Source organism: Martes martes, assembly GCF_963455335.1.
Source record: "Martes martes genome assembly, chromosome: 1".
NCBI lineage: Eukaryota > Metazoa > Chordata > Mammalia > Carnivora > Mustelidae > Martes > Martes martes.
This window is the reverse complement of record NC_137888.1, coordinates 209,595,284-209,622,194: the sequence shown is the minus strand read 5'-3', so window position 1 is coordinate 209,622,194 and position 26,911 is coordinate 209,595,284. Positions and strand designations below refer to the sequence as shown.

Genomic DNA, 26,911 nt, shown 5'->3' with positions numbered 1-26,911 from the left:
GCCGACCTCCAGAAAGGGTAAGGCTGGCAGCACGTGGTGCTTTCCTTTCTGCGTGACTTCTCAGAGCCTTTCATAAGCTGTGCAGTTTTCCCCAGACTCCCCCATCTGCACTTGGCCCTTTCACGCCCAGAGCGTCTCACGGGCTTGGGGCTCCGGCTCTGGGGGCTGCTCTCTGGGAAGAGCTGTCCAGGCTCTCTGTGGCTTCTGTCCACACACTGTAGATTCAAAACCGGAACCTCCCGTGGCACCTGGATAAGGGGCCAGAGCAGGGGTCTCTGATTGTGTCATGATGTAGATGTATGTGCTGGCGGCCTCTGGTACCGCTCACTGACTCCCTCCGCCCCTGGGTCCGCCCTCAGCCTGCTTGGGCATCACGTGGATGGTTCTGGTGGCTCCTGAGGGTCTTCTTGCCTGAGCCTGATGGAGTCACAGAACCGTTAGTAGCCAGCTTCCTGTCATTTGCTTAGCAAGTAACCCTGGTGTGTGTTCTCTGTGCTGGGTTTTGATACAGCAGTGAACGAGCACAGACCCAGGTCCCCGCCCTCAAAGGAAGGGCCCGTGCCAGGGACAGACGTGCACCAAACCAGTCAAGACATAGTGTTGTCACTGCTGGGTCAGGGCTGTGTGAGGCTTGTGCCTCACGGTCTGGAGGGCCGCCCCCTGGCCTGGCCGCGGGGTGGCAGGGAGGCTTTCTTGTGAAGTTCCTAGGAGGGCCCCGTGTTGGGCTAGCAGGCTGGACAGGAGGCTCTTCCGCTCAGGGGGCGTCCCTGAGCTGGACTCAGCACTTCCGGGGTGGGACAGTCACAGTTGCACTCAACACACTTGGTCGCCCAATCTTTGCTGGGCACGTGGTAGGTGAGTGGAAGGAATGAAGGCATGAACGAATGAATGAGGGCATAATGAGAAGCTGCTCTCCATGCTCAGATGAACCAAGGGCCCTGGTTGGGCCGTCCCTGCTATGGGAGGGCCGGGGGGCTCTGACCACGGGGCCCACGCCAGGTGTGCCCTCCTCCGCCTCTTCCCCCAGCAGCCAGGTGTGTGTGAGCTGAAAACGCTGGTCCCCCCACTTGGTTTGCTGCTGTTTTCCTCACCTCGACGTCTCTGATTCTGATACTTCATCCACAGTTCCTTCTCACACTCTCTCCTGTTTTTCCTTTGACCACTCCACTCTTTCCTCTGGATTCCTGGGCCTTCCCACTTCCCCCAGCTGTTATTATACTGAGCAGCTGGTGACCGGGTGGGTATTGCCTGCTGTGTGCCTTTTTCCTGGTGTGTGAACGGGGTCGCCCTGGCTGGGGGCGGGGCCCCAGGGGCGCCAGGCTCCAGGCACAAGCCAGGGCCCAGCCTTGGCAGTGGGGATGTCCCTGGGGGCCCACTGGAGAGCCATGGAGTGCCATCTCAAAGCCGGGCCTGGTGCGGGGCCTTTGGGGCAGGACGGTGAACAAGGCCGACTTGGCCTTTCCCTTTCGGAGCCCGCAGGCTGGACACACGTGTTACCGAGCACGTTGTCACAAGGCAGACAAGAGCTGGAAAGGGGAGTAGGTGAAGGGCTGTAGGAAAGGGGAGCAAGGATGTTGCCTGGGGAGAATGCCGGTGACAGGCGGGGGACCCAAACAGCGTTGGAGACAGGGAAGGAAGGCCAAGAAGCAGGGAGGGTTGGGGAGACCGAAGCAAGGTAGAGGTGAGAGACCAGGCCCCATTGCCAGGAGGGCTCTGCAGGCCGAGGGGAGGACTTGGGACTCCTTCCCCCAACCCCACTCCCTCCCACTCGCCCCCATTCCCAACAGCAAGACGTTCCTGATTGGGCAGAGGCAAGGGGAGAGGAGCAGCTGCACAGGCTGCCCGGGGAAGGTGGGAGCCAGGAAGCCCCCCTCGGAAGCAGCACATCCAGGACCTCACTGGCATCCAGCCGTTACTGTGTGTGGCCTAATCAGTCCCGTCTCCTTCTGACGCTGTTGACTGAACTCCTTCCTGGGCTTGGATGCTCTGGACTGCTTCCTCACTGTCCTCTAAACACAACCACCAGGGCCTGGAGAAAAAGCTCTATAATAAACTCATTGAATGTTAGGAAAATTGGTGGATAAATTCTTCCCCTGTTCTTAATGTTCCAACCTTTACCGATAATAGGACTAGATGCCTACTTCCTTAACTCTCTCGCCCCCTTTCCTTCTCTCTCCCTCTTTCCTTTATCCCAACAGCCAGCTTGAACTTGCAGGTGTAGCCCCAGAGGCAGCCAGTAAAGGAATGAAATAAGGTGGTTTTCCTGGTCATATTCTGAAAGTTCCTAAAGCAATACGACAAGAAAAGAAAATAGGATGTCTAAGTTATAGGACACAGTCAGTTATTTGCAGGTCCCAGTAGAAAATAGGATGAACAAGGGAGCTGAGTAGGTTCCCATGTACAAGATATGTGATCTTCATTTGCTTGGCACGAACTAGCCAGAAAACAGGGAAGCTGAAGAAGAAAAGAGATCAGGGACTGAAGACAAATAAGGGACCTTCTAGAAACATGCATGGTGGGCGGCTGTCCCATGGTCTGATCTCCCGGGCTGGCCGGCTCTGTGGTGAGAGCCACTGAAGACTTGGTGCCGGGGTCAGGGATGGGAAGAGAGAGTGGGGAGAAGCCTCAGGTTTGACCCCCAGACAGCCTGCTGCTCAAGTTACTCTGAAGCTACTATGGCCCCCTCCCAGCCACCCGGGAGTTCAGCTTCTCAGGCCCCCGCCTTGGGGGCTCTGGGACTGTTGAGTCCTGGAAGTAGCTGTTGCTCTTGGGAATGGCTGAGGTCGGGGCCTTGAAGTTTCAGTTTAAATACATTTTCTCCTTGCATGAGCCTGACTCTTTCCCTTGGGCTTCTCTCCGCCTCTGGCCTTAACTGGCCCCTCGCTGCGCCCCCCCACCCCCACCCCGCCCCTACCCGGGGAGAGAACCCTGCCACATCCCTCCTGCACGTCACCACACGAGTCCTCTCTCTGCTTTGTTTTCAGCGCCCAGCAGAGGAACACACAGCTGAACAAGAAGAGAGCCATCCCCAACCAGGTAGCCCACCCCTCTACAGCCCATAGCCCTACTCTCGGGGGCGGATGGGCACTTAGGGACCGCTGAGCCCAGTGATGGTGCCTGGCTTGTGGCATGTCCCACCAGACCCTTTACCCCCACTCCCCAGCCTCTTGAGTCTGTTCAGGCTTTGATGTTTCAGGAAACGTATCTTTGAGCTGACGCTCTGGCACAGGCTGGGGAGGGGGCAAATTTGTATATCCACGAGGCCCCGTCTGACATCCACGGCCACGCTTAGAACTTGACCCTGGAGAGAGGGGCAGCCCAGTCACCAGTGGGTGTCTGCAGCCAAATGGGGTTCCCAGCCCTAGCCCCAGAGACTCGGAATCTGTGGGAGGGCCTGGTTGGGAGGCTGCATTGCGATAAGCCGCTCTGGGGAGCCTGAGGGGGCTTCGAGCCCCATACCTGAAGAAGCCCAGAGCCCCGGGAAGGGTTTCTACCTCGATGTCATGCCCCAGCCAGAGGCCTTGGCCATGAAAAATATGAACAGCTTCATACATGCCGGTAGCAGGTGCCTCTTTTTTTCCTCTAAGAAAACACATCAGTTTTTGCAAAAATTTCTGCCAGTACCCACCCCATTTCTCCATGGTAGGCAGGGTGGGGGTGGGGGCAGGGGTAGGGGCTCTCTGTCCTGCACGGTTATGGAACCCTCTGGAAAAGAAGGATATAACCACTGCATGATTTTTTTTGCGCTTGCCGTAGGTCATACATATATTGTTGCTTTTTTGTTTCGGGAGATGATAATGAATTAAATATTAACACCATGAATATAATTAATAGCATGTAATTTTTTTTCTTTTGCTGTTTTTTCCCCCTGCTCTTCTCTCCTCCCATTTTTGTGCTTTTCCTGCTTTTTCTCTGTCCCCTCATGTCCCTTACGTTTCTCTTCCTCCGCCTGCTCTTCTTTGATTTACCCACAATCCTAACTTTGCATTTTCAAAGGGGGAGATCTTGGTAAGTACCCACTTAGCGTGGTAGCAAATGTTAGAGAACCCAAGAGTGGTGGAGACCCTGCCACCCCGTAACATCCCTTCACCCCAGAATAACAGAACCAACTAAAAATCAAGCTAACCTAAAAACTGCCTGCCATGGCCAGCGCCTGCCGGCCTCCGTGTTGCCCTGGGCATAAGCCGACTCACACAGACACTAACCTGACCACCATCCTTGTGGGAGGCCCACCCCTCCAGCCCATTCCTGACACATTTAGCTAGTTTCCTGTAGGTCAGGGATGGCAAATACTCAGCTAACACCTCCCACGCTTCCCTCCCCTCACCTCCCTGGCCAGGGAAGATTTTGCTTAAGTCCTGCGTTTTTGGAACGTCACTGCCACCACTCCAGTGCAGACATCACCATGCTGAAATTTCCTCCTCCTGCACTCATGGCAGACATTACTAATGGATCCAGCACTCTTTCCTCTGTGCCTCTCCCCTGTGTGTGCCGGGGGACAGGCATAGCTAATCAATCCCGGCATTCTTTCCTGAACATGCCGCCACTCCCCATTTCGTGGCAGATGTGACTAACTGGTCAAAGAATTTTTTTTCCACGTGATTGCTTTGCACGTGACACCCCTCCCACACCCATGAGAGACATGACTGATTGATCAGGAAACTCTCTCCTGGATGCTGCCACTATCCTCCTGTCCCCGTGGCAGATGTGATGATTGATCAGACTGTTCTGGTCCACTTGCTCCCCTTCCCTTGTAGTTTGCCTGCGGCAGACATCACTAGTCACTCCTGGCATGCTTTCCGGCTGGGCCCAGAATTCTCACTTGGAATTCTCACTGAGGTGGCAGTTGCTACCTGTTGATCAGTGTGGCTGCCCACAATGAATGGTATTTGCCATCCCTGTTATAGGGAATACTTCCTCTCCATGTGTGGCCCAGCCCAGGCCAGCTCAGTGGGGGCCAGGTGCTGCTCCCAACTGAGAGGTGAGCTGTTTTCAAGGTGCTTGAAAGCCCAGGCAGCTGGCTTCAACCCCAGCTCTCCACGTCAGAGAGCAAGGCCTGGGCCTCCTCCTCCGGGCTCTTCTCCCACCCCCCGGCCCCTGAGGCGCTGGGCGGCCGGCTGCTGCCCTCTGGCAGGGATCTTCTGGTGAGCCCCGGTGTGGAAGTAGCTGGGCTGATCCTGGGCCAGGGCTGTGCTGCATCTGGGGCTCGGCAGGGTCGGGCGGGGGCAGTGGCAGGAGGAATCGCTGGTCCTTAAGCCTGTAGTTCCCGCTTTTCCTGATGTTGCCCCCGATCCTCTTGGAACTCGGAGCCGTTTCCTCCCTCCACACAGCCCAGGGGCCTGCTTTTCCTCGCACCCCAAGAGCTTTAGTCATTCTTTTCCTGCCAGATTCCACGTCCCCAGCCACAAAGGCAAGCCCTGCCACATCCATCCAGGCTGTGGGCCCCTGGGTCTCCCAGCCATGGTTTCCATCCCTGCCCTGGGTGACTCAGGCGGAGACCCTCACCCAGGAGGAGGCTGACCCACCCTGCCAGCGGGCCCCAGCTTGCTGCTTCCTGCCTGCCGCCCGTGCTCCCCCGGCGGCCCTTCCTCCCATCCCTGGCGTGCCTGCATGCCTGTCGCTGTGCACCCTGGAGCGTGGGAGCCTGCCTGCCTCTTCTGTCCTCCCCCACCCCTCTCCTTCTAAGCCAGGCCCCTGGGGCACAAGTCTGGCTTTTGGACGAGGAGGCTCGACCCGCTCTCCTCTAGACTCCACGCGTGTGTCTGCAGCCCACGGCTTGGGCCTCCCCAGGGTGGGATTTCGTCTCTGACCCCACTTGGCTCCCACACGGACCGCTCTCTGGGCAGCTCGAGGGGAAGGGGACCTTGGAGGCTTCTCCAAGCCCACCCGGTGGCCTCCTGCCTCGAGACTCAGATGTGCCATTCTGGGCACAGCCTGGCAATTCCTTGGCCCCAAGGCCACACAGGCCACAGCACGACCAGGGCCCTGTCCGCCCGCTCTGCCTGGGGCTCGCTGAGGGTGGAGGCGGGTGAGCCAGGGCCGAGGAGCAGGTGGGACACATCTGCCCCCTCAGGAACTGGGCTGGGCCCCGGAGTAGAGAGGCCTCACCGTGTAAAGATTTCTGGGGAGCACTGACCACCTGTGAGCTCCGCCTCCTGCTCCCCTTCTGCTAGTTGTCGGTGACTGAGGTCTAGAAGTGTCTCCTCTGCCTGGCCTGGGCCGGGACTAGGCAGGCCCTGCCTCCCCCTGCAGTGGGGAAGGGAGGAGCCAGTGTGAATGCACAGCCCTGCACCGCTCTGGGGTGGGACGTGGGAGCTGGAGCAGGGACTCCTTCCTGGGTCAGAGGCAGGATGGCCTAGAGCCTGAGTCTGGAGACCATCCTTGCCCCCAGTGTGACCAGGCATCCCCCTTTGCCTGGGCCTGGGGGGTGTTCCCAGGACTCCACAGATTTTTGGCGCTAAACCAGGGTGCCCGGGGAGGATGACCTAACCGAGGGTGAAGGCCTCTGCCCCCTCGCCCGCTGCGCAGCCTGGGTTGGGCAGGTGCTCCCTGGTGGCCGCAGGTCTCTCCAGGTCTCTCTCTTTCATCGTCGCTAGGAAGCCTGGAGAAGGGCTCCCAGGTGGCATCCTGTGCTGTCCTCACCCTGGGCAAGGGCTTCTGGGTAGTGCAGGGGCCCCTGGGCATGCTCAGAGCCTGGTTCCAGCCACAGGAGGCAGGTGGCCCTGTGAAGATCTGACAGGCCTGGGGGCAGGACAGAAGACAGGATGAGGGACCCTCTTGAGACCCACCCATCAGGAACACCTGTAGCGGCATCACTGGTGCTTTTGCCACACCCTACCCTGGGGGGGACTCCACACCAGTCCCTCCCGGCTGTCCTCGGCCGCACCTCTGTTGCTTGGCCTGGTTTGTTGCTGCCTGGGCCCCTGACGGGCCTGCGTGTGCCTCTCTGTGCTTCCCGCTGCCCTGGGGTCCCCAATCCAGGGTAGAGCTGGGTAGCTCCAGCCCACACATGCCTTCATGACTGGGGAACGTAGGACCATGGCCGCCCAGGCTGCCTACGTAGAGCTGTCAGGTGAGTCCTCTGCGTAGGCCTGGGTTGGGCCTCCTACTCAGATGACCGCTGCAGCCAGACAAGACCCATCTGGGGATCCTCCAGCCAGAACCTGCCCCCGGGTTTGAAGCCAGTGTGGGTGCAGGATCCCCTGCAAGTTCCCCAAGCTCAGACCTTTGGCCTCAGCCCCCTGGGTGGAAGCATCCCTTCCTCCTATCCTCTGGGAAGAGCCTGTGGCGGAGGGAGACCCAGGACGGAGACTGGCCACGATCCTCATTCAGAGCAGGTCCCCTTGCCCACCCGGTGTTCCCCCGAGTGAGCTGGGCGGGAGAGCCTGCAGATCGGGCAGCCGAGTTGACGCTGCGCCCCTGCTGGGCAGCCGCAAAAGGAGAGCAAGAGCCACTCCATCTGGGGGCAGTTCCTCCAGCCTTCGCTCACCCAGCAGCTGTCTTCCAGGAGGGTGTGCGGGGGCGGCGGGCCGCATGGCGCCTGGGTCTTGCAGGTGTGGTTCCTCCAATGTCACATCCCATGTGACACACGTACGGGCCCGGGACCTTCCCTCGGCCCCTTCTAGACGGGCATCCCCATGCTTGCCTGCGTGTACTGAACCTAACCCTGTGGGCAGGGGTCTCCCGGGGCCCGGTTCCCTGTCACCCCCAGGCCCGCGGGTGAGTGCGTGCCCCATGTCTGTCTGCCTGGGTGTCCCCTGTTGGTCGCCAGTGGGAAGTGCTTAGGGGCAAGGTGGAGTTGGGTCGCTGGGCTTCAGGCTGGAGGTGTCCCTGCCATGGTCCCTCTTCCATCCTGGGGACAAGGGCAGTGGCCGCTGTGCAGGGGTGGGCCCGGCGGGGCAGCGGGCGTTGTCCTCTGAGCACCCCGTCCCCCGCAGGTGATCCGCAGGGGCTGGCTGACCATCAACAACATCAGCCTGATGAAGGGCGGCTCCAAGGAGTACTGGTTTGTGCTGACAGCCGAGTCTCTGTCCTGGTACAAGGATGAGGAGGTGAGTGGGGTGGGGGAGGGCCGCTCCCTCCCTCCCTCAGGGTCATTCAACAGAGGCTCCCAGGGCTCAGAGAATGGTAATGGCCAGGCGGCTTTTCAAACCCCATGGGTCGGGGGGAGGCAGTGTGTCCCGCCAAATGGCCGCTCCACTCCTCCAGGTGGGAAGGAAGATGGGGGGAAGCCCTCAGCCCGCTAGAAGCGGAGCCCTGCTCCCAGAGTCACAGGGAGGCATCCCTGGCTCTCAGAGGGGGCGGGGCACGAGGTCGGGGACTCCCACTCACACCCCGGCTGCTGGGGGGGGCTGGGCCTCTGACGTCTGCAGCCTGCACCAGCCCAGCCAGGTGCTCAGCCTCTTCAGGCCTCTGTTTCCCCATCTGTGAAGTGGAACAGCACAGGCCCTGGGACGGTTCTAGTGTCTGTGCTTCGAGCGGTCTGCAAGTGCTTGTCCTTATCCAAAGGACACGTGGGGGCCTCTGAGAGCACCGACCCGGGAAGTAGCCCGCAGGCCACCTCCTGCTGCAGCCTGCATGACCCTGTGGGCAAGGGCTGCGAGTCCAGCCGGCAGCCTCGGGCGCCGCGGCTGTCTGGGCCCCCGCACGGGCCCGCCCTCGGTCCTGAGGGGCGCATCGCTTTGCTTCGTTCCTTTAACAATGTGGCCGCAGCTTAGTGGCCCGGGAATGATGCCACCCTGTTGCTGCTCTCTTGAGAGCCGGTTGGCCTCTGAGGGTCACCAGGGAGGGCCACTGTGTTTCTCTCATTTTCCTGAGAGCCTCCAGGCTCTCCCCATTGGCCGGGGCGGTGTTCGGTGTCTGTGACAAGAGGCCGAAAGTGAAGGCACTGACAAAGACAGCGGCCTCTTTCTTTCCCATGTCCTGGTTTCGTGAGGCTGGCGTGGGCCCAAGCTCCACCTTCCCCATCGTCCCCTTAACACGTGGCTCCCCATCATGGTCCCGGAAGCCCCGTGCCCATCACACTGCGGCCTCTAACAACCTGAAGAAGGGGAAGAAAGGCCTGACGAGGAAGGGCCATGCATCGCTCTGCTTACACCCCTGACCGGAATCTAGTCCCGTGGCCACTGTGTGTCCTGTTCACCTGGGAGGACACAGTTCTTGTGCCTTATAACAGGCTTGCCGGCTTGGAGAGCTCATCCTGGCCACATTTTCCTCAGGAAATTCTCGCACTCTGTTTGCCAGGGAGGATTCAAGCCGCAAGTGCTGATTTGCCCCGTGTCACAGAGCGTGGAAGGGTCCTCGTGGCGGGGGGGGGGCGGGGGTAACAGCGCAGGTGCTCCCTGTCCTGAGAGACACCTCAGCCGTGGCCTGGACGGCTCCCTCAGGGCCCAGGCCAGACACAGTTCCTCTGAGGGAGGATGTTTCAGGAGAAATGGTATCATCCCACTGGACACCAGGTCAGAGATTCATTCTGGAACCTTCCAGGAGAGTCTGGAACCCCAAGCCTCCTGAAGGACCCTGTCTGGCCACTGTTTCTAAACTGGGGGAGAGCGTTTGCAGGCTCACAGAGCTTCACGGGGTTGGGATGTAGAGGGAGGGCGAGACCGGGCTCTCCTAAAGGGACACTCGTGGCTGGAGCAGCTTCTCAAAATGGCCGGGCTGAGGGCGGGTGGGAATGACGCTTGTCCATTTTCTCCCTCCTTCCGCCCCCGCAGTCTGAAAGCCAGTCTGGTCTAGGGCATCAGCTGCCAGGCCCGGCCAAGGCTGGTCTCCACCTTGGGCCCGGGCATCTCCACCTGGGGTGGGAGCGCCAGGCTTGGCCACAGCCTTGGGCAGTGGCAGAGGCTCTTTCCTGCCCAAACCCCGTCCTCACAGCTCCCCCCCCGTCCAGTTCTCGGAGCACCTTCCTTCAGGGCGGGAGGGCCTCCCTTGTCTTCCCCTCATGTGGGGACTGAGAGCAGGAGCCCCAGGCCCTCCTGTGGGCCCAGATCAGAGGACGCGCGGGCGGGTAGAGGGTGGAGTGCCCGCCGGCAGGAACGAGAACCAGCAGGCCCGGGAGCGGGGCCCTGTGTGCGCCCCAGACACAAAGCAGGCTCCGATCAGGAGGGGCGGGAGCCAGATCCCCGCAGAGCAGGGACCCTCAGAGTCACACACGTGGCAGCAAACCCCCCCCCCCACCCCGCCCCACGATCAGGCCGCTTTGTCAGACTGCTCAGAGAGGCAAGACGACATATTTCTTTATTTTGGAAAACCACCGAGAGGAAGCAGTCACAGTGTGGGGTCGGAGTAGGGGACCGATTCTGCCAAGAGCCCCCAACCCCTCAACAGGCTCCCTCTGCCTCTCCCTGGTCCCTCTTCTCCCACCCAGGTCCTTCTGGACTCCCCAGTCTTTTGTCCAGGCCTCCACCCCAGTGGGAAGCAGGGACGTGGGCGACGACACTCACCTCCGGGTCTGCCTCGCTGTGGAGGCGGCAGCAAGTTTGGGGGGTGCCGGTCCCGACGCGCCGCTTGCCCGAGCCCAGCCTAACCAATGTGCAGACTACTGTACACATTCAGAGCCCCCTGAACAGGTAGTCTGAACACTGGGTTGGCGGGGCCGGCTGTCCATCCCGCAGGCCTCCGGGGGGGCGAGTAGGGCCACCGCGCCCCGGCCCCTCGGAGCAGGCGAGGAGGCCACTGGCGGCGCCGATCCGCTTCGTCTCCTCTGACGTGGCACGGCCGGGGCCGGCTCGCATCTGGAGAAAGTTGTGGGTTTGCAGGAAATCCTAAGGAGGGGGTTGGGGAGCGGGTGGGCGTGGGCGGGAGGGAGGGTTTGGGTCCGTGGCCTCTGTGTGCCGGGAAGGTCTCCGGGGGTCGGCTGGGGGCGGGGTGCGCACGCCGCGTGTCTCCGGGAGTGCTTGTGCTCCGTGTGTGCGTGTCAGCATCAGGAAGGCCGCCGCTGCCTCTGGGCGGAATCACACTATAAACAGTTCCAGATGTGGCGTCTCGCTCGGGGCCCAGAAGGACTGTGACTCAGTTACTTGGCCTGGTCGGCCGACTGGAAGCTTCCTGTCTCCTGACACAGCACGGCGGGGGCAGCAGAGGCCCTTCCATCTTCCGGGCGGGGAACCCCTGCCCGGGCCCCTGCTAAGCCCCACAAGACTTTTCTCTGGGACGTTGGTGGGGCCCTGGGCCTTGCCTGGAGCCTTTCTCCGCCACCCTCCATCCTTGGACTCCCAGAATGCAGGCTGAACGGGGGTTTCCCACCTCCGTGGCCACCGGGCTCCTCTTCTGCCCCTCACTGTAGCTCGGCCGGAAGGAGCGCTCTTCCCTGCTTCCTCCTCTGCCGGAGCCCAGGGAACGGACTCTGGAGCCATAAGAGGGACAGACAGACACACAGAAGAAAACCCGTGTAGTGCCTCATGCACTCGCCTTAATCCTCATCTCGCACAAGGAGGGCCGGACTGCTGTCCGCCTTTGACAGATGAGGAAACTGAGGCAGAGAGGGGCAGTGGCCTGCCCAAGAGCACATGGCCAGGTTGGGGCAGAGCCCATCTGAGCTCCCAAGGCTGCAGGACCAAGGTCAGGCACCAAGCCCGCTGCGCACTCCTGCCTCTCTTCCTGTCGTCCTGAAACTTGAAGCCAGTCCCTACCTGCTAGGGAGCCCCTGGCCCCCCTTCCCCTCGATCACTGCGGCTGCTCTGGAATTTGGAGGGAGTAGCCATGTTGGGCTTTGTTCTGGGGCCTTCTGGTATCCAGGGACAAAACAGGTGAAAAGAAGTGAACTCCCGGATGAGGGGGAAGGGGTCTCCTCTCCCAAGATACCCAGCGGTAAAAGAGAGGGTGGTGGGCCTGGCTTCTGAAATCCCGGTATGGGCCACTCCCCCTGCTGTGTGGCCCTGGGCAGCCACCTTACTTCTCTGAGCGCAGTGCCTCCCTGGCAGGGATGGGGGAAGGTCATCGAGCGACTGGGTCACGTGGGCCTGGGAACCAGGGGACCCTGTTGCACCCTGATGCCATTCTCTGGTTTCCTGACGCAGAATACCCGTTAATGGGTCCCCCGTGCCGCCCCCTAAGATGACATGCCTACAGGGGCCCCGCCCCATGCTGGGTACAGTAGGTGCTTAGCCACCATCGGTGAGCGAACATTGGCTTCCATGATCCACATCCTCCCCAAGCTGCCCCCCCACCCCCCACAGTCACCAGGACTGAGTGCCGGCCACTCAGCAGGCACTTCCTGAACAGGGCTGCCCTTAGGAAGCGAGTGACACTTCCGTGTCCTTGGAGCTCAGGCGTCATCTCAAGGGGACTCACTTTCCAGCTCCAGGAACATCTGAAGCTGATGAATTTTAAATCCCAGCCCCACGCCTGAATCGTTGCCTGCCCCCACTTGGCCTCAGTCTTCCTCTCTGTATAATGGGACCGTAGTGGTAACTCAGCCATAGGCTTATTGTAAAGATGTCGTAGTTGAGTTAACGGTTTGTTTCTTGGTAGAGGAGGGTTTGGATTCTGGGTCGAATGAGAGCTGGCCAGTGTTGAGTATCCGCGCTGTGTCAGCAGTGAACAAAAGCAGTAGGAGTCCCTGACCTTGAACTGACAGATCAGGCCGGGTGACAGACGACAGACGGTAGCCTAAGTCCATGAGCAAGAGGTTGTGATGGGTCTGGTTACATGAGGGCAGGTACCGAGAGGAGGAAAAGGAATGGGGGGGGGGCAGTGAAGGAAAGTGCAGGGTGGGGACAGAGCAGGCCTCTCCAGCAGAGTCCCCTCTGCCCAGAAACCGGAGGACACACGAGGGAGCAATGTGGACATTGGGAGGAGGCACGTTCCAGCAAAGGCCCTGGCATGCTGTCTGGCCCAGGGTATCCTCAGATGCCCAGTTAAACAGGTCACAGTGACCCCTCCCTTTCCACCCGCAGGAGAAGGAGAAGAAGTACATGCTGCCTTTGGACAACCTGAAAATCCGCGATGTGGAGAAAGGCTTCATGTCCAACAAGCATGTCTTCGCCATCTTCAACACAGAGCAGAGGTGAGGGCCCACCGGGCTATGGTCGCTGGCCTCATTTGGCCATTCAGCAGCATCCACTGAGCGCTTTCTGCATAAGGCTTCTGGCCTGGGATGTCATGTTTTAGAAAGGGAATCAAGTAAGAAGCAGAAAACTGGGTGCTTCTGGGTGTGGTCAGGGAGGATCTCTGGGCAGAGACATGATGAAGTGAGGCGGGAGCCATAGAGGGTTCTGAGCAGGGGAGGGACTGGCCCTGGCTCGGGTGCTCACGGGCGCCTCCTGGTGGCTATGGGGGGAACACAGGACTGGAGCTGGGAGACCAGGGTTGATGGGATAGCACTGGTCCAGGTGGGGCCGAGGACTTAGAGGGGGAGGTGGCCTGTTCTGAGAGTCAGAACTGACCAGACTCCTGGTGGATGGAGGTACGAGAGAGGAAGGCATTTTCTGGGGACCCTGAGCACCACAGGGACCGGGCTGCCCTCTGCTGAGATGCGGAAGGCAGAGTCACCATAGGCTTGGGGACGGTCAGGGAGAGGGGCCTGTGAGACACCACATGGGGGAGTCCAGGAGGTGGATGTGTAGGTTCCAGAGTCTGATGTTCTGGAACGAGCTCCAGGCAGGGTGTGAACTGGGGAGTTGTTATTGCAAGGCGATGGTCAAAGTCATAGGGTGAGACCGCTGGGTGCGTGTAGAGAGAGAAGAGAAGGGCACAGGAGGCCTTGCTGAATCCACCCCCACGGGCATTGCTGGGTGGTGGGGGAGACGTTAGCACAAACAAAGATGCTTTTCTCAGTTGGGGAAGAAGCCCAGCTCTGGCAGGAGGTCTGAGAGTAGGAGGAAGGGCCGAGTGTGGACACACCCTCCCCGCTGCCCCAGGACCACCTTCCTCGTGGCCCACCACTCCCACATTGCCATCGGTTAGAGGCAAAAGCCTCCTGTCATGTTTTGTGTAAGAGTAGCTCAACTGCACTTTGTTTTAGGCTGGCCAAAAGCTCTGGGGCCCACTTTGGCCATCAGCTGGCTACAAAAACCTTTTACCTCTTTGGCTCTCCCCCCTGCACCCCCACCTCCCCTGCTTAAAAAGCCCAAGGGCATGAAGCAGACCCTGGGCTTTGGCTTGGAGGCTCTTCGTTGCTGAGCGCAGGACAGCCGTCCCGCCTCCCCAGCCCCTGGTCCCCTGTGTGAGGGGGTGAAGGTCGTACCTAACGTAGCATTTAGGAGTGAGCTCAGGAAAGCCAGAGTAGTAGTCATGGAAACAAGACAGAGGTTTGGGTTTCCTATGGCTTCACCATCCAGGGCAGGAGGCCAGCTCCACGGGCTTCCAGGCCCAGGTGCTCCTGCTCCTGAGCCCTCCTCCTCCCTTTCCAAGATGGCTGCCCAAGCGCCAGCCATCATGATGATGTTCCAGGCAGTACTAGGGAGGAGGAGAAGGAGCAACGAAGGCGTGCCCCTCACTCCCTAAGACTCCTTCCAGAAGTCGGAGGGCACGGACTCCGGACTTCCCGGACTGCCGGCCAGCCGTAGCTCCATCACGAGGTCGTGACTAACCCCAAACTCAGATCTCACACAAAAGCTTTGGGACGGCTGGGCCATCTTCGTCACACCTGCCTTGGGGGATCTGGCCTACAGAACACCATCCATAAATGCCATCCATACGGTGTCCGTCCGCTTTTCCTCCAGCCTGTGGCTCTGCAGCGGCCTTCTGCTCACAGACCCACATTTGCCCAGGCTCTCCCATGTGGTAGCTGGGAGTCTCCATCCTGTCCTGGGACAGCTCCACAGCCCTCCATTCCCCACAGCCCAGCCCCCAGGAATCCACACACGTTCTAGACCTTCACTGTCCAGTGCAGTAGCCACTGGCCTCATTTAGCCATTTAAGTTTAAATTGACTGAAATAAAATGTAACCTGAACAAATTTCCTCCACCACCCTTGTCCGCGGTGCTCACGAAGAACCCGCCTGTGGCTTGTTGCTACCTCAGCCGACAGCACGGTTGAGAACGATTCTCCCATCGCAGAATGTTCTTGTGCACAGCTTGGCTATAACCTCCCTGAAGACACCTCGATGGGAGCTGCCCAACCAGGGGTGTTGAGGGACACATGCCCGCTTCCGAGAGTATCTTTGGCAGCCTTCGGCGCCAAAGAGAGCATGAACGAGGAGAGAATGAACGAGGAGAGGTGCCCAGGAGAAAGAGAGGCATTGACGACTAAAGGCGCAAAAAAACAAAACCCCCGGACGCTGCTGGGTGCAGATGCTCGCTGAGCACGCGCTCTGCTCTCGGCACGGTCCCGGCTGCCGTGGGCACTGACTTGGCGCTCCGTCAGCCAGACAGGGTGCAGGCGCTGCTACCATCCTGGGGCTCGGGCTGTGCCCAGCTCAGGCGTGGGTCCCTGTCCGTCAGACCCCAGAGCCCTCGCTACAGCTCCTGCACCGGCCAGGCCTGTGGGCAGGGTCAAGAACGTGCCTCTTCCTCTTGGCGCAGGAACGTCTACAAGGACCTTCGGCAGATCGAGCTGGCCTGTGACTCCCAGGAGGATGTGGACAGCTGGAAGGCCTCGTTCCTCCGAGCCGGGGTCTACCCTGAGAAGGACCAGGTGAGGAACTGCCCTGCCCAACTGATGCTCCTCGCTCGGAGCTGACCCCTCCTGGGAGAGGAGGGAGTCTAGCATCTCCCCGGGTGGGTCATTTCCAGGCACGTAGCCTGTACTCTCTTGAGCAAACAAAGAAAGGCGGAGAGGGTTTTGCAGTCAGGGTCCAGAAGGTTCTCCAACTAAAGCCAAGGCTGGGGAGCTACATGGCCTGGGATCCCATCTATTTTATTCCCTCTCCTCCTCCTGTCCTTGAGGTGGGGTGAACATGGCTGCCCTCAGCCCCCAAATTAACATGTTCCGGTCCTCACGTGAACGGGTCTAATCACCTTGGACCACGGTCGCCCCAGGTCCGGGCAGCTCAGGCCAGGGGCAAGCAGGGCCTCACAGCGTCAACCTGGCCATCAGGGGACGTCCCCAGGAAGATGGCGGTGGACAGGACGCGGCAAGCAGTTCTCAGAGAGGGGAGACTCCCCACGCTCGCCTCACCATCTGCCCTTCCCCCCTGCAGGCAGAGAATGAGGATGGAGTCCAGGAGAACACCTTCTCCATGGACCCGCAGCTCGAGCGGCAGGTGGAGACCATTCGCAACCTGGTGGACTCGTACGTGGCCATCATCAACAAGTCCATCCGCGACCTCATGCCAAAGACCATCATGCACCTCATGATCAACAACGTGAGTGCCCGGCCACGGCGGGGGAGGGGAGAGGGCCTGCGGGTGCAGGGGCGGGGGCCGGGGCACCACAGCCAGATCGGCCTGAATGCTGTGTGGTTTGGTTTTTAAAAGATTTTATTTATTTAGGGGCACCTGGGTGGCTCAGTGGGTTAAAGCCTCTGCCTTCGGCTCGGGTCATGATCCCGGGGTCCTGGGATCGAGCCCTGCATCGGGCTCTCTCCTCTGTGGGGAGCCTGCTTCCTCCTCTCCCTGCCTGCCTCTCTGCCTACTTGCGATCTCTGTCTGTCAAATAAATAAATAAATAAATAAAATCTTTAAAAAAAAAAAAAAAGATTTTATTTATTTATTTGAGAGAGAGGGAGGGGAGAGCATGAGTGAGGAGAGGGACAGAGGGGAAAGCAGACTCCCTGCTGGGCAGGGAGCCCGACGTGGGGCTCGGTCCCAGGACCCTGGGCTTGTGACCTGAGCTGAAGGCAGACGCCCAACCGACTGAGCCACCCAGGCGCCCCAACACTGTTTTACTTAAAATACAAAGTTAGAGTGAGTCACTGCTCTTTTAACATCAGAATCCGGATTCTCCGCCTCTCTCGGGAAATTGGGGCCACATGGGGCTCACTCCCATTTTCTTAGGTACTTAAAGCTAACACCACACGTCTACGCTCTCTCTGAATTTTTTCAGCCTTACGATAATCCTAGGAGAGGGACTGCTGTCATTTCCATTTTATAGACAGGACGAGGCCCAGCAAGGTCAAGAAACCTGCCCTGAGTCACTCAGAAGAGTAGGAGGTGGGATTAAAACCCAGACTGAGTAGGTCCCAAACCGTGGCCTCCTGATGGCCTGCAGCCCAGCCTCCCTTCACTCGGGGGCATTACCCGCCTCCGCCAGGGCTCCTGAGCCGCTCAGGGCTTTAGCTTGCTCTTTGGTGAAACGCAGCTCTCCTAATACCTCCGGCTCTAGGTTGCTGGGAGGGTGCGGGGGGGTTTCCAGCTCAGCTGGGCACTCACCAGTCTCCGTAGACTAGGCTCGGTTTCTGTCGCGCCTGTAAAACTCTCGGTGTAACAGGATCTAGAGCAAAAGTCCCAAGTCCCTTCTTCGCCGTGCTCTTCATGATCTGCCTCGGGGTGAGCACTGTCAGGTTTCCTGGGTGTGCTGGTATGTTCTTCACCTATAGGAATTATGATATACTTGCTCCCGCCACTATGAAATTTAAAATGCATACATGGTTTGGCCCCAAAGTTCTACTCGCAGGAATTTCTCCCACAGAGACCTTTACCCATATTCACACTGAGCACATACATACTTGCCTGTTATCTTAGCGTTGTTGCGTAGTGGCTAAAGATTAGAAATATCTATCCCTTTAATAGAATCCATTTACTACATAAAGAAGGGGAGGATCTCTGGGTTGATAGTAAGTCTCGCTCATGAAGTGGAAAACTATGGAACATAACAGAATGTACAGGAGGGCTCCAGAAAACAGGAGGGCAGAAAACCCTCAGGCGAGGTAATTTTTGCAGATGCTGAAAGTTCTTTTGGGAAAAGTCAAATCTATTCTTAAAAAAGACAGTGGTAGGAATCCTCTGTTACGAGTCTGCATTTCAGCCTCAGAGCCACTCCTGCCCTGATGGGGAAGCACACGAATCATCCCCTCTAAAAACAAGAACAAGTTGGCCATCTCCACTTGGGTTTAAAACTTCCTCGAGGGGCGCCAGAGTGGCTCAGTCGGTTGAGCGTCTGACTCTTGATTTCAGCTCAGGTCATGACCTCAGGGTCCTGGGATCGAGTTCCGCGTCGGGCTCTGCCCTCAGTGAGGCGTCTGCTTGGGGATCTCTCTCCCTCTGTTCCCCCCAGAACATTAGATAAAAGATAAAAATCTTCAAACAAGCAAACAAACTTTCTTAGAGTTACTAGCCAATGCAGTTTGATCAGAAAAATCATTTAGAGGTGCGAACCTCTGGAAAAGAATAGGAAAAGTTATTCGTAGTTGGAGAAGCTCCTGGGCACGTGAACATGAACCCAGAAACTCCTGAAAGTAACTGAGAAACTCCTATATCCTGTAGGAGGTGGTAGGAAGGAACAGAGCATAAAATTAACAGAAACTAGTAGTTTTTTAATGAAAACCAGCTGGAAGACAAGAAATGGGAGGAAAGACGACAGTAAAAGAGGCAGGATTTGAGAAGTTTAGTAAGCGTCTTGTGGACCGGGCTGGAAGGACACGTGACAGGGCCCCGGAGAGACGCGGCCGACAGCCGGGTAGAAGGCTCGTCGGCAGTTCCAACATCATCTGTGTCGTACGTAAAGTTAAAGACCAGACAGCCCTCTGGGTGTGGCAGATGCTTAGGACGGGCTCGTCCTGAGGTCAGCTGTGGGGGGACACCCTGACCTCTCTGCCCCTTGCCCCCCAGACAAAGGCCTTCATCCACCACGAGCTGCTGGCCTACCTGTACTCCTCGGCGGACCAGAGCAGCCTCATGGAAGAGTCGGCCGACCAGGCCCAGCGGCGGGACGACATGCTGCGCATGTACCACGCGCTCAAGGAGGCCCTCAACATCATCGGGGACATCAGCACCAGCACCGTGTCCACGCCCGTGCCCCCGCCCGTCGATGACACCTGGCTCCAGAGCGCCGCCAGCCACAGGTCCGAGAGGCCGGGGCGCCTGGAGTCTGCGGAGGCCACTTTCCCTCGAGTTCCCGGCCCTCCCAGTGTGGCCTGCCAGGCCCCAGCCCCGGGGGCGGCTGGGGTGAGGGGACCTGGTCACAGTGGGAGCTGCTGCCCAGCCTGGGCCTGAAGGACAAGGAGAGAGAAGGGTTGGCCGGAAGGCCTGTCTGACTCCTGGTGTTTTCCATCCGTTAAGCCCAAGTAGAAGCCGGAGAGGGCGAGGGGCCAGGGCAGCGGGGGCCCTGGGGTCATGGTCCTGGAGCACAAGAGCGCAGGCAAGAACGGCTGGTTGAGGGGATCTGCACGAGCAGCTGGAGGGCATGACTGGCCTGTCCCCTGCCCCCTCAGCCACCTCTGAGCTGTTGGATGGACATACGCTGGCAGGGGCAGTGCAGAGCCTCAGACCGGGACACCTAACCGGTAACAGGGCAGGTGGCTGGAGCACAGAGGGTCGGTCAGGGGAATCTCCTAGAAGGTGTCAACCCTGCCAAGGCCTCAATGAGCCATGGAGTTACTTAGGGAGAGGGAACAGCAGGCGCTCCAGCCCAGGGGGGAGCCTGTGGGGTGCCCAGGGCAGGGTAGGAGGCACTGGACTTGATTTGGAGTCAAGGCTGGGCTCTGGAAGGATTTCTGCTTAATGCGGGTGGATTAGAGGAAGCAGGAAGCAGACAGGCCCGAACAGGACTGGTGAGACGGAAGTGTCCCTAGGAGTGAGGTCAGAGAGAAGTAGGAGCCCCTGGTGGCCGAGGAGAGGTACTGGCAGGCCCTGGCTCGAGTTTTAGCTGGGGGCACAGCCATTGCTAAGCCCGCGGTGGCGGGGCGGATGGAGGGGCCCGGGACGCCCGTGCGGCCTGCTGCCCAGGAGCAGACATGCCCCTGCGCCCCCTTGGGCTGCGGCCGCTGCCAGCCCGTGCCACACCCTGGCCCTCTTGGGTTCCTACAGCCACCCTGGCAAGGCTGGTGCTCCCCACCCCCTTCTCCGGCTCATACCCTCTCCTTCCTCCACAGCCCCACTCCACAGCGCCGACCCGTGTCCAGCGTGCATCCCCCGGGCCGGCCCCCAGCAGTGAGAGGCCCGACCCCGGGGCCCCCTCTGATTCCCGTGCCAGTGGGGGCAGCAGCCTCCTTCGCCGCGCCCCCCATCCCGTCCAGGCCTGGACCCCAGAGCGTGTTTGCCAACAATGACCCCTTCTCGGCCCCACCTCAGATCCCGTCTCGGCCGGCTCGGATTCCACCCAGCATCCCCCCTGGAGTGCCCAGGTAAGGCTGGACCCGCCCCCACACACACACACTCACTGCCCGCCACTAGAGCCACCAGCCCACGCCCTGAGGCCTCTCCTGGAATCAAGGAGCTCTCCTTGCGCCCTGCGGAAAATAGAGCCTTCATCCCCATTTGGCTGGTGTGGAAACGAAGGCCCAGAGAGCCCAACTTGTTTGCCCAAAGTCACAGAGCAGTGGAGAGTCAGGCTGACTCCCAGGTTCCCAGGCCTGGCCTCTGCCTCAGCAGGTGGCCCACCAGGCAGATTGGGACTCCGCGCCTGGGACCCCTTCTCCTGGTTTCCAGCTTTGTTTCCTTACTGAGGACACACACATGAGCTGTCGCACACCCCCCTTGCCTCACCCTACCCAGCAGGCCAGGCTGTGTTCTCCACAGTTCTCCCGTGAGGAACCCGAGGTGCGGGGTGGGCAGGGACTCACCCAGAGTCACACGCAAGCTCCTTCGTGTCTAGCAGCGTTCAGAGCATCGGGCACCATGGGGGGGAGAAGGGGCCTGGGTCCCCTTCCTCGTCCTACTTATGGCCTCACTGCCATCTCCCCCTCTCCCCTCCCCGTCTGTCTTTATTCTCTTTGCAGTAGAAGACCCCCTGCTGCGCCCAGCCGGCCCACCATTATCCGCCCAGCCGAGCCATCCCTGCTCGACTAGGCCACGGGGGACTAGGCCACGGGGGGGGCGTGTTCTCAGGGGGTCTTCGCACACCCACCCCCACCGTGCGGGAGCTTCGGTGGCCCGGGCCCTTCCGCTGTCCCTGGCCCTGTCATCCACGTGCCAGGACCAGGCTCCCGGTGGGCGGCCCCCTGACTCCTCCTTAACCTTGGCCCCCATCCCCAGCTGGACACAGCACTGAAGAAGGAGCCCTGGAGCCCTGGGGCAGGGGCAGGAGCTGGGCCGTTGCACTTTGGGGGATGGAGCCGCAGGGTAGCAGAGGAGGGAATGCGCTCTGGGCGCCATCTCAAATGAGCATCCAGGGCCCGGGGGGGGCCAGGGGGGACTCACCCGGGCTTCTTTGGCCAGGAAAGCCTGAGCAGAACAGGCCTTTTGGAAACTGGGGCAGCAAGAGTGCCTGTCCCCCCAGCTCTTCCTGGGGCCCAAGGAGCACGTCCGTTTCTCAGCAGCAGGAGCTCCAGGCAGCGAGCCAGGCCCAGCAGGCCCTGCGCTGCCCACCCTGCAAGTTGTAAATATTCCTTCCGTGGCCGTATTAATCACACGGCCGAGCCTCGGCTGCCGGAGGTGCCTTCGCCGGGGCCGGAAGCCTCCGTCCTGCCGGCCTCGCTCTCTCCTCCCTGGGTCCCCTCCTCCTCCTAGGTCCCCGGGGTGGCTCGGGCTCAGGGCTGAGTGAGTGGGGAGGCTCGGAGGGGCTCCTGGCTCCCACCCAGGCCTCCCCGACGGGGTGGGCCTCCGGTGGCCCATCGTAGAGCAGCCCTTGCTCGCTCCTCGCTCAGTTTGACCACTGTAAGTGCCTGCACTCTGTATCCTATTAATAAACTAAAATAAAGGGAAGAAGCTTCTGGTGGCTGCTGTGTGGGCCTTTTGTGTTGGTGTTCAGGCTGAGGATGTGGGCCGCTCACCTTCCCCACGCAGGCCTCTGACAAGGACCACCCCCCCAACTCCGCCACCGTGGGCGTGCTCCCACCTTGCTCCCACCTTGCTGCCGGGGCGAGTTCACTTGTTCCAGAGGCAAGCGTGCTTTAGAGGGAAAATCTCTTGGTTTTCAGAACACGTCAGGCATGGGGACAAACGTCCGCCGCTCCCCAACCACACATACTAACCCAGGGGCCTGGCTGCAGCCCCTGACACAGGCCTGGGGTGGGCAGCAGAATCACGCAGGAGAGAGGGAATCCCAGCCCTCTGCCCGCAACCGCCGTGGTCAGGGCCCCCCTCCCCACCACTGCAGTCCTGAGGACTCCACCCGGGTCCAAGGCCTTCCGGCCCAGCCCAGGTCACAGTTAAACTTTGCTTTCTGATTTTTCTCTTGTGCCCAGGCGACCACCTCCATCGGCTCCCGCCCGGCCTTTCTTCTGAGCTTCGTGGGAGACCCCTCCCGCCTGCCTGGTTTGCCCCCTTGGGGGCAGATCTGTGCCGGCTGGTGCCCCTGAGCCCCAGTCACCAGGCTCTGTGATTTTCTGACCATAATTTATTGACTCCAGTGCCCAGGCGAGACCGCCCTTTGTTCCGTGAAGCTCCTGCGCAAAAGCTTTGCCTAGGCCACCCCTCAGCCCTGCCTGGGGCCTCTGCAGAGAGAGCAGGAGGGGCGGGTGGCCGTGCAGCACCCCCACTCCTGGAGTTCTGGTACAAGACCCCACAGTGAGCCCACCCGGCGCTGGGCTGAGGGGCTGGGCTCCTTCCTCTCAATAAAGTGACTCTCCTGGCAAGAACACTGTAGCTGTGTCTCCTTCCCGGCCCCTGGCATCAGCAGGCCGGCCCCCGCCCAGGAGCTGCCCCCAGCAGCAGCAACAGGCCTCTGGTGGGGCGACAGGGAGAGAGAGGAAGGTGTGGGGGTCCCACAAGCAGCAAGCCCCCTCCCGCGATCTCCTGCCTCAGAAGGCCAGGAGGGAAGGGAAGGGCGAGCTTGCTTCCTGGCCCCCATCCCACACCGAGCTGTGCCAGTGCAGGCTGGGCCTTGGGCTAAGGCACACGCATTACCGGAGGGGACACGGAAAGGGGCCGGAAGATCCAAGGGTCGCGTTCAAATGCTGCAGTGCCGTCCCCTCCATGCATAATTCCCAGGAAAGCAGGTGCAGCCACGGAGCTGTCCCTCCTGGAGGGCCCAGGCCTGTCAGCCAAGCCAACAAGTGTTTCTCGCCTGGCTCCTGGCAGGGAAGAGACACACGAGGGCCACACCTCGGGCCGTGACTGCGTGGCCTCCCCTCCCATAGGAAGCAGTTGGGGGAACGGACCCCAGATCTCACACACACGTGCCCTACTGCCCCTCCTTTCCCTGTTCTTCCTTCTGGGGCTACGTGGGCACAGGGCGCTTGTCCTGGAAGAAGCGTTTGAGCGTGCAGACCTGGAGCACGGCCACCAGCAGCAGCACGGCCACGTTCACCGCGGACCAGAAGTTGACCCGCTCCAGGTTGCCCTCCTGCAGGTTGCGGTCACGTGCCTCAAAGGCCCGCAGGAGCGTCAGCATCTGGATGCTACGCTCCAACCGGGTCTTCATGGTTTCGATGGACTCCTGTGGAACAGAGAGAGGGGCAGGGTCAGGCCTCTGCCCTTTGGAGAGCGGGGACCAAGAAACCTGGGGGGATGGGGTGAGCCTGTGTTTCAGGAGGAGAGAGCTGAGAGGAGACTCCTGTGGTCAGGCTGCCTGAGTCTAAATCCTCTCTCTGTGGTGACTGGCTGTGTGACCTTGAGCAAGTTAATTAGCCTCTCTGGGCCTCCGTTTCCTCCGAATTGCAGTGAGAATTGAATGCCTAAATAAGTATTTTAAAAAAATGGACTTAACTAGTGGTTAACAGCACAGTTGCTAAAGCCAGACTGCCTGAGTTCAAATGCAGCTCTGCCAGTTGCTGTGTGGCTTTAGGAAAGTTATTTAGCCATCCTGTGCCTCAGTTAAAACGGGGCATCAGAAGCACATTTCCTACCTCATATGGAGATTTTGTGAGTTATTTAAGCTCTTAAATTCCTATACCTAGAAATGCACTATTATTTTAACTGTGAGTGGCTACTGTTCTAATTAAGGTGGAGGCACCCGGGGGAGCTGGGTCAGGCAGATGCAGACCCCAGCCAAGGTGGGAGAGTAGGGGAGCACTGTTGCCCCAAGCCAGAGATCTGGGACGAGTGGCCCCGGCTCAGCCTGGGCGCACCTTGATGTCCTCCATCTTGACATCCAGCATCTCCTCAGGCTCCACAGCCTCTGCCCAGCCCTCGACCTCCTCGTCATCCTGCAGGCTGTCAAAGATGAGCTCGAAGAACACCAGCTTCTCAGAAATTGTGCTGAAGGAGTTGTCAAAGCACAGCTTGTAGTCTCCAGCCTCCGTGGGCTCCACCCTGGGAGAAAGACACACAGACGCACATGACCCACAGTGGCCCGCTGGCCGGACTTTGAAAGGCAGGGAAGGTAGTAACCTGAGGCCACCAGGGAGGGGCAGGGCTGAAACTAAACCCAGGCAGACAGTGGGACTTGACTCACGTGTGCACCCCATCTGCCTTGCGGGACTCGCTGACCAGCAGCACGCCCTGAGGGCTCTCGAGTGTGAAATCCACGTCCAATCCAGCACCTCCGATCACCTGGGGGGACAGGTAAGAGGGTGGAGGTCTAGGGGTAGGCCAAGGGCACCTGCCAGGGAAAGCCAGGGCTGGACCAACCCGCACAGACCCATCCAGGACCACCAGGGGCCTACCTGAGCGCGGACACCTACACCTGCAACCTGGTCCTGCCCCACCTGTCCCTCTGACCGCGCCCCTTGCCTTGGCTCAGTCTTCATTGATAGGACAGCTTTGGGTTGGGCTCTTTCATCTGGTCACGCCCCCGTCGTAAGTCCTTGATCGACGTTTACCTGGCCACACCCCAAGTGAGGCGACAGGGCCCTGCTTTCCTTAACCCAACCCCCGAGAAAGCCTCATGTTGACCACGCCCTTTCTAGTAGGGCATCTTGGTCACGCCCACCAACTCCCCAAGTCGGGCCAACTTTTGGCCACGTCCACTCGTGAGGTTCCTGCCCTGTGAGGGGCGCCCTCTTATAACCGATGGCCCCGCCCCCTCCGGCCGCCTCACTCTAACCCCGCCTCCTGCCATTATTCACACCCACTCCGCTCCCACGCCCCGTCTCCACCAGCTCCTGCTCGTTCTTCCTAGCTCCGCCCCCGCGCTCTAACGCACCGGCTCCTCCCCCTCCCTCTTTCATCGCTGTCTCGCTTCAGCCGCTTGGCCACGCCCCCTCGTCCTGGCTCCGTTCGGTCGCATGCTTCCCGACTTGGGACCCTGTACCTGGTACTCGGTCTCGAGGCTTGCGTTGGCCGGCGCAGACTGGTAGAAACACTGCTTCCTCCCCGCAGGCAGCAGGAACGTGAACTCGCCGTCCTGGATCGGCGGGGGCCCTGCCCCCCCAACCCCCACCGGTGGCAGTAGCAGCCAGAGAGCCAAGGCTAGGGCCGCGCTGGCCGCCATCATCCGGGTCACCCTCCGGTCTGCGGAGAGGTCGCGGTTCCTTTAAGAGCTAGCCCTGCCCCCTCCGCTACTCGGTGGAGCTCATTGGCAGTCCCTTCTGCCGGTGGTGTGAAGCGAACGGAGAGAAAAAGTGAAGGGCCCCCTGAGAGCTTAGCTGCCCGGATGAATGCCTGTTGGGCCTTAAAACACTCTAGCTTCTGGGGGCTTCTTTCTGAGCAGCTTCTAGCTCTAGTCTCAACGGATGGTGAGGGAAAATGATAAAAATAAAGTACTATGATGGTGCATGTTTCTCAGGCAAAAGTTAAGACAGCTAAGTAAGAGGCTCCCGGGACCTTTTAAGGCACCTCCCTGCGGTTTTCCCAGAGTACGCTGCGCGGGACGACCATTGAGCCCTCTGCCCCGGGGGGAGTGGACTTTAATTAAATAAGGGCTGGCCTTGGACTTGTACGCGACCGTAGGGCTCACGAATAAGCTGATTCAACTGGGGGCGAGAGGGAGACCCTTTCGTATTGATGTGGGGGTTTCGTGTTCCTTGTCCGTGGCTCCAGGTTCGCCGCCTGACCCTTTACCCCCTTTGCTCCTTAGGGCCATCACTTCGTCGGTTTCCTCGTCTGTATTGGGGTGATGGGACGACCGCCCCATTAGGGCGGCTGTGAGACTCGAGACGAAGGCTTGCCCGTAGCGCTCCGTAGAGTCTGTAGAGGGACATAGCCCAGTCTGCATCCCAAAGGTCCCACACTCGGGGTTGGGGGGCAGCAACTAAACAGAGTAACCGATGTGACCCAGGGTAGGAAAAATGACAGCCAGATGCTTACGAGGCAGGAGAGTGTGGGCCTGGGAGCCACAAAGCCTCAGTCAGGCCACCCACACCCACTCTACCCCTTCGACCCTTGGCTTGGAATCATCCCACCGGGCCTCAGTGTCCTCATCCGTAAGAGGGTATGATGCTAGTCTTACCTCATTGGGCTGTTGTGAAGATTGAGAGAATGCTCGTTCGGCGCTTGGCCCAATATAGGCTCTCAGCGTATATTATCTGCTATTTTCCAGGCTGATCGCCCACCACTAGGCAGCCCACCGTGTAACCTCTGCTCCCTCAGTGTGGCTTAGAATATTTGGAGGCGACCACCCTCTGGGAAGCTGGCAGATAAGCCAAGAAGTCACTAGAGAAATGGACTCTACTTGGTGATTCTGTCTAAACATAAGGGAAAATGTTTAGATGGAAATTTTGAGTCTTTAAAGATAGGCCCTGGAATGGCTGGCGGTTGTTGACAGTTACTCCTCGAATACAGCTGGTGGCTGTCAGCTCTTTACTACTTTTGGAGAACTTGGGGAAGTCACACCACCTTGTTGTGTCAAAGTTTATGTGCAGTCACTGTTAATGTTCCTTTTCATTTCCAAAGTTTTCTGTCATTCAAACTCGCTGCTTGGACATTTTGAAAAAAAAAATTTTTTTTTTAATTTATTTGACAGAGACACAACGAGAGAGGGAACAGAAGCAGAGGGAGAAGCAGGCTTCCTGCTGAGCAGGGAGCCCGATACGGGTCTCGATCCCAGGATCCTGGGATCATGACCTGAGCCGAAGGCAGACGCTTGACAACTGAGCCACCCAGGCGCCC

At 59.6% G+C, this 26,911-nt stretch overlaps 2 protein-coding genes across 10 annotated transcripts in view; one reads left to right on the top strand and one right to left on the bottom strand.

Moving 5' to 3' along the window:
* Positions 1-22,555, top strand: part of DNM2 (dynamin 2) — an 85,331-nt gene extending 62,776 nt beyond the window's left edge. For 2 of the 9 annotated variants that reach the window (XM_080815977.1, XM_080815976.1), the window contains exons 13-20: positions 2,985-3,036; positions 7,938-8,051; positions 12,900-13,009; positions 15,468-15,579; positions 16,085-16,249; positions 18,653-18,885; positions 19,915-20,166; positions 22,168-22,555. In XM_080815977.1, the coding sequence (XP_080672103.1) occupies positions 2,985-3,036; positions 7,938-8,051; positions 12,900-13,009; positions 15,468-15,579; positions 16,085-16,249; positions 18,653-18,885; positions 19,915-20,166; positions 22,168-22,207 (1,078 nt within the window). In that variant the 3' untranslated portion in view covers positions 22,208-22,555. Of the gene's footprint in view, positions 1-1,207; positions 1,238-2,984; positions 3,037-3,996; positions 4,009-7,937; positions 8,052-12,899; positions 13,010-15,467; positions 15,580-16,084; positions 16,250-18,652; positions 18,886-19,914; positions 20,167-20,760; positions 21,693-22,167 lie in introns of those variants that run through there. The other 7 variants (XM_080815975.1, XM_080815974.1, XM_080815973.1 and 4 more) reach the window with 5 other exon arrangements.
* Positions 22,309-25,434, bottom strand: TMED1 (transmembrane p24 trafficking protein 1). Its single transcript, XM_080816056.1, has 4 exons — positions 25,116-25,434; positions 24,318-24,415; positions 23,992-24,175; positions 22,309-23,360 (listed from the first exon to the last, which is right to left on the bottom strand). Exons 1-4 carry the CDS (start codon positions 25,296-25,298, stop codon positions 23,142-23,144), a joined length of 684 nt encoding a protein of 227 aa, XP_080672182.1. The 5' UTR covers positions 25,299-25,434; the 3' UTR covers positions 22,309-23,141.
* Between the last annotated feature and the right edge of the window lie 1,477 nt (positions 25,435-26,911).

Bases quoted from the DNA above. Each gene is read 5' to 3' on its own strand.
- TMED1 (XM_080816056.1), bottom strand. From the start codon at position 25,298: ATGATGGCGGCCAGCGCGGCCCTAGCCTTGGCTCTCTGGCTGCTACTG. The intron at 24,416-25,115 runs GTACAGGGTCCC...CTGTCCCCCCAG, and splicing joins GCCTCGAGACCGAGTACCAG to GTGATCGGAGGTGCTGGATT. The intron at 23,361-23,991 runs GTGCGCCCAGGC...TCTGTTCCACAG, and splicing joins TCAAGATGGAGGACATCAAG to GAGTCCATCGAAACCATGAA.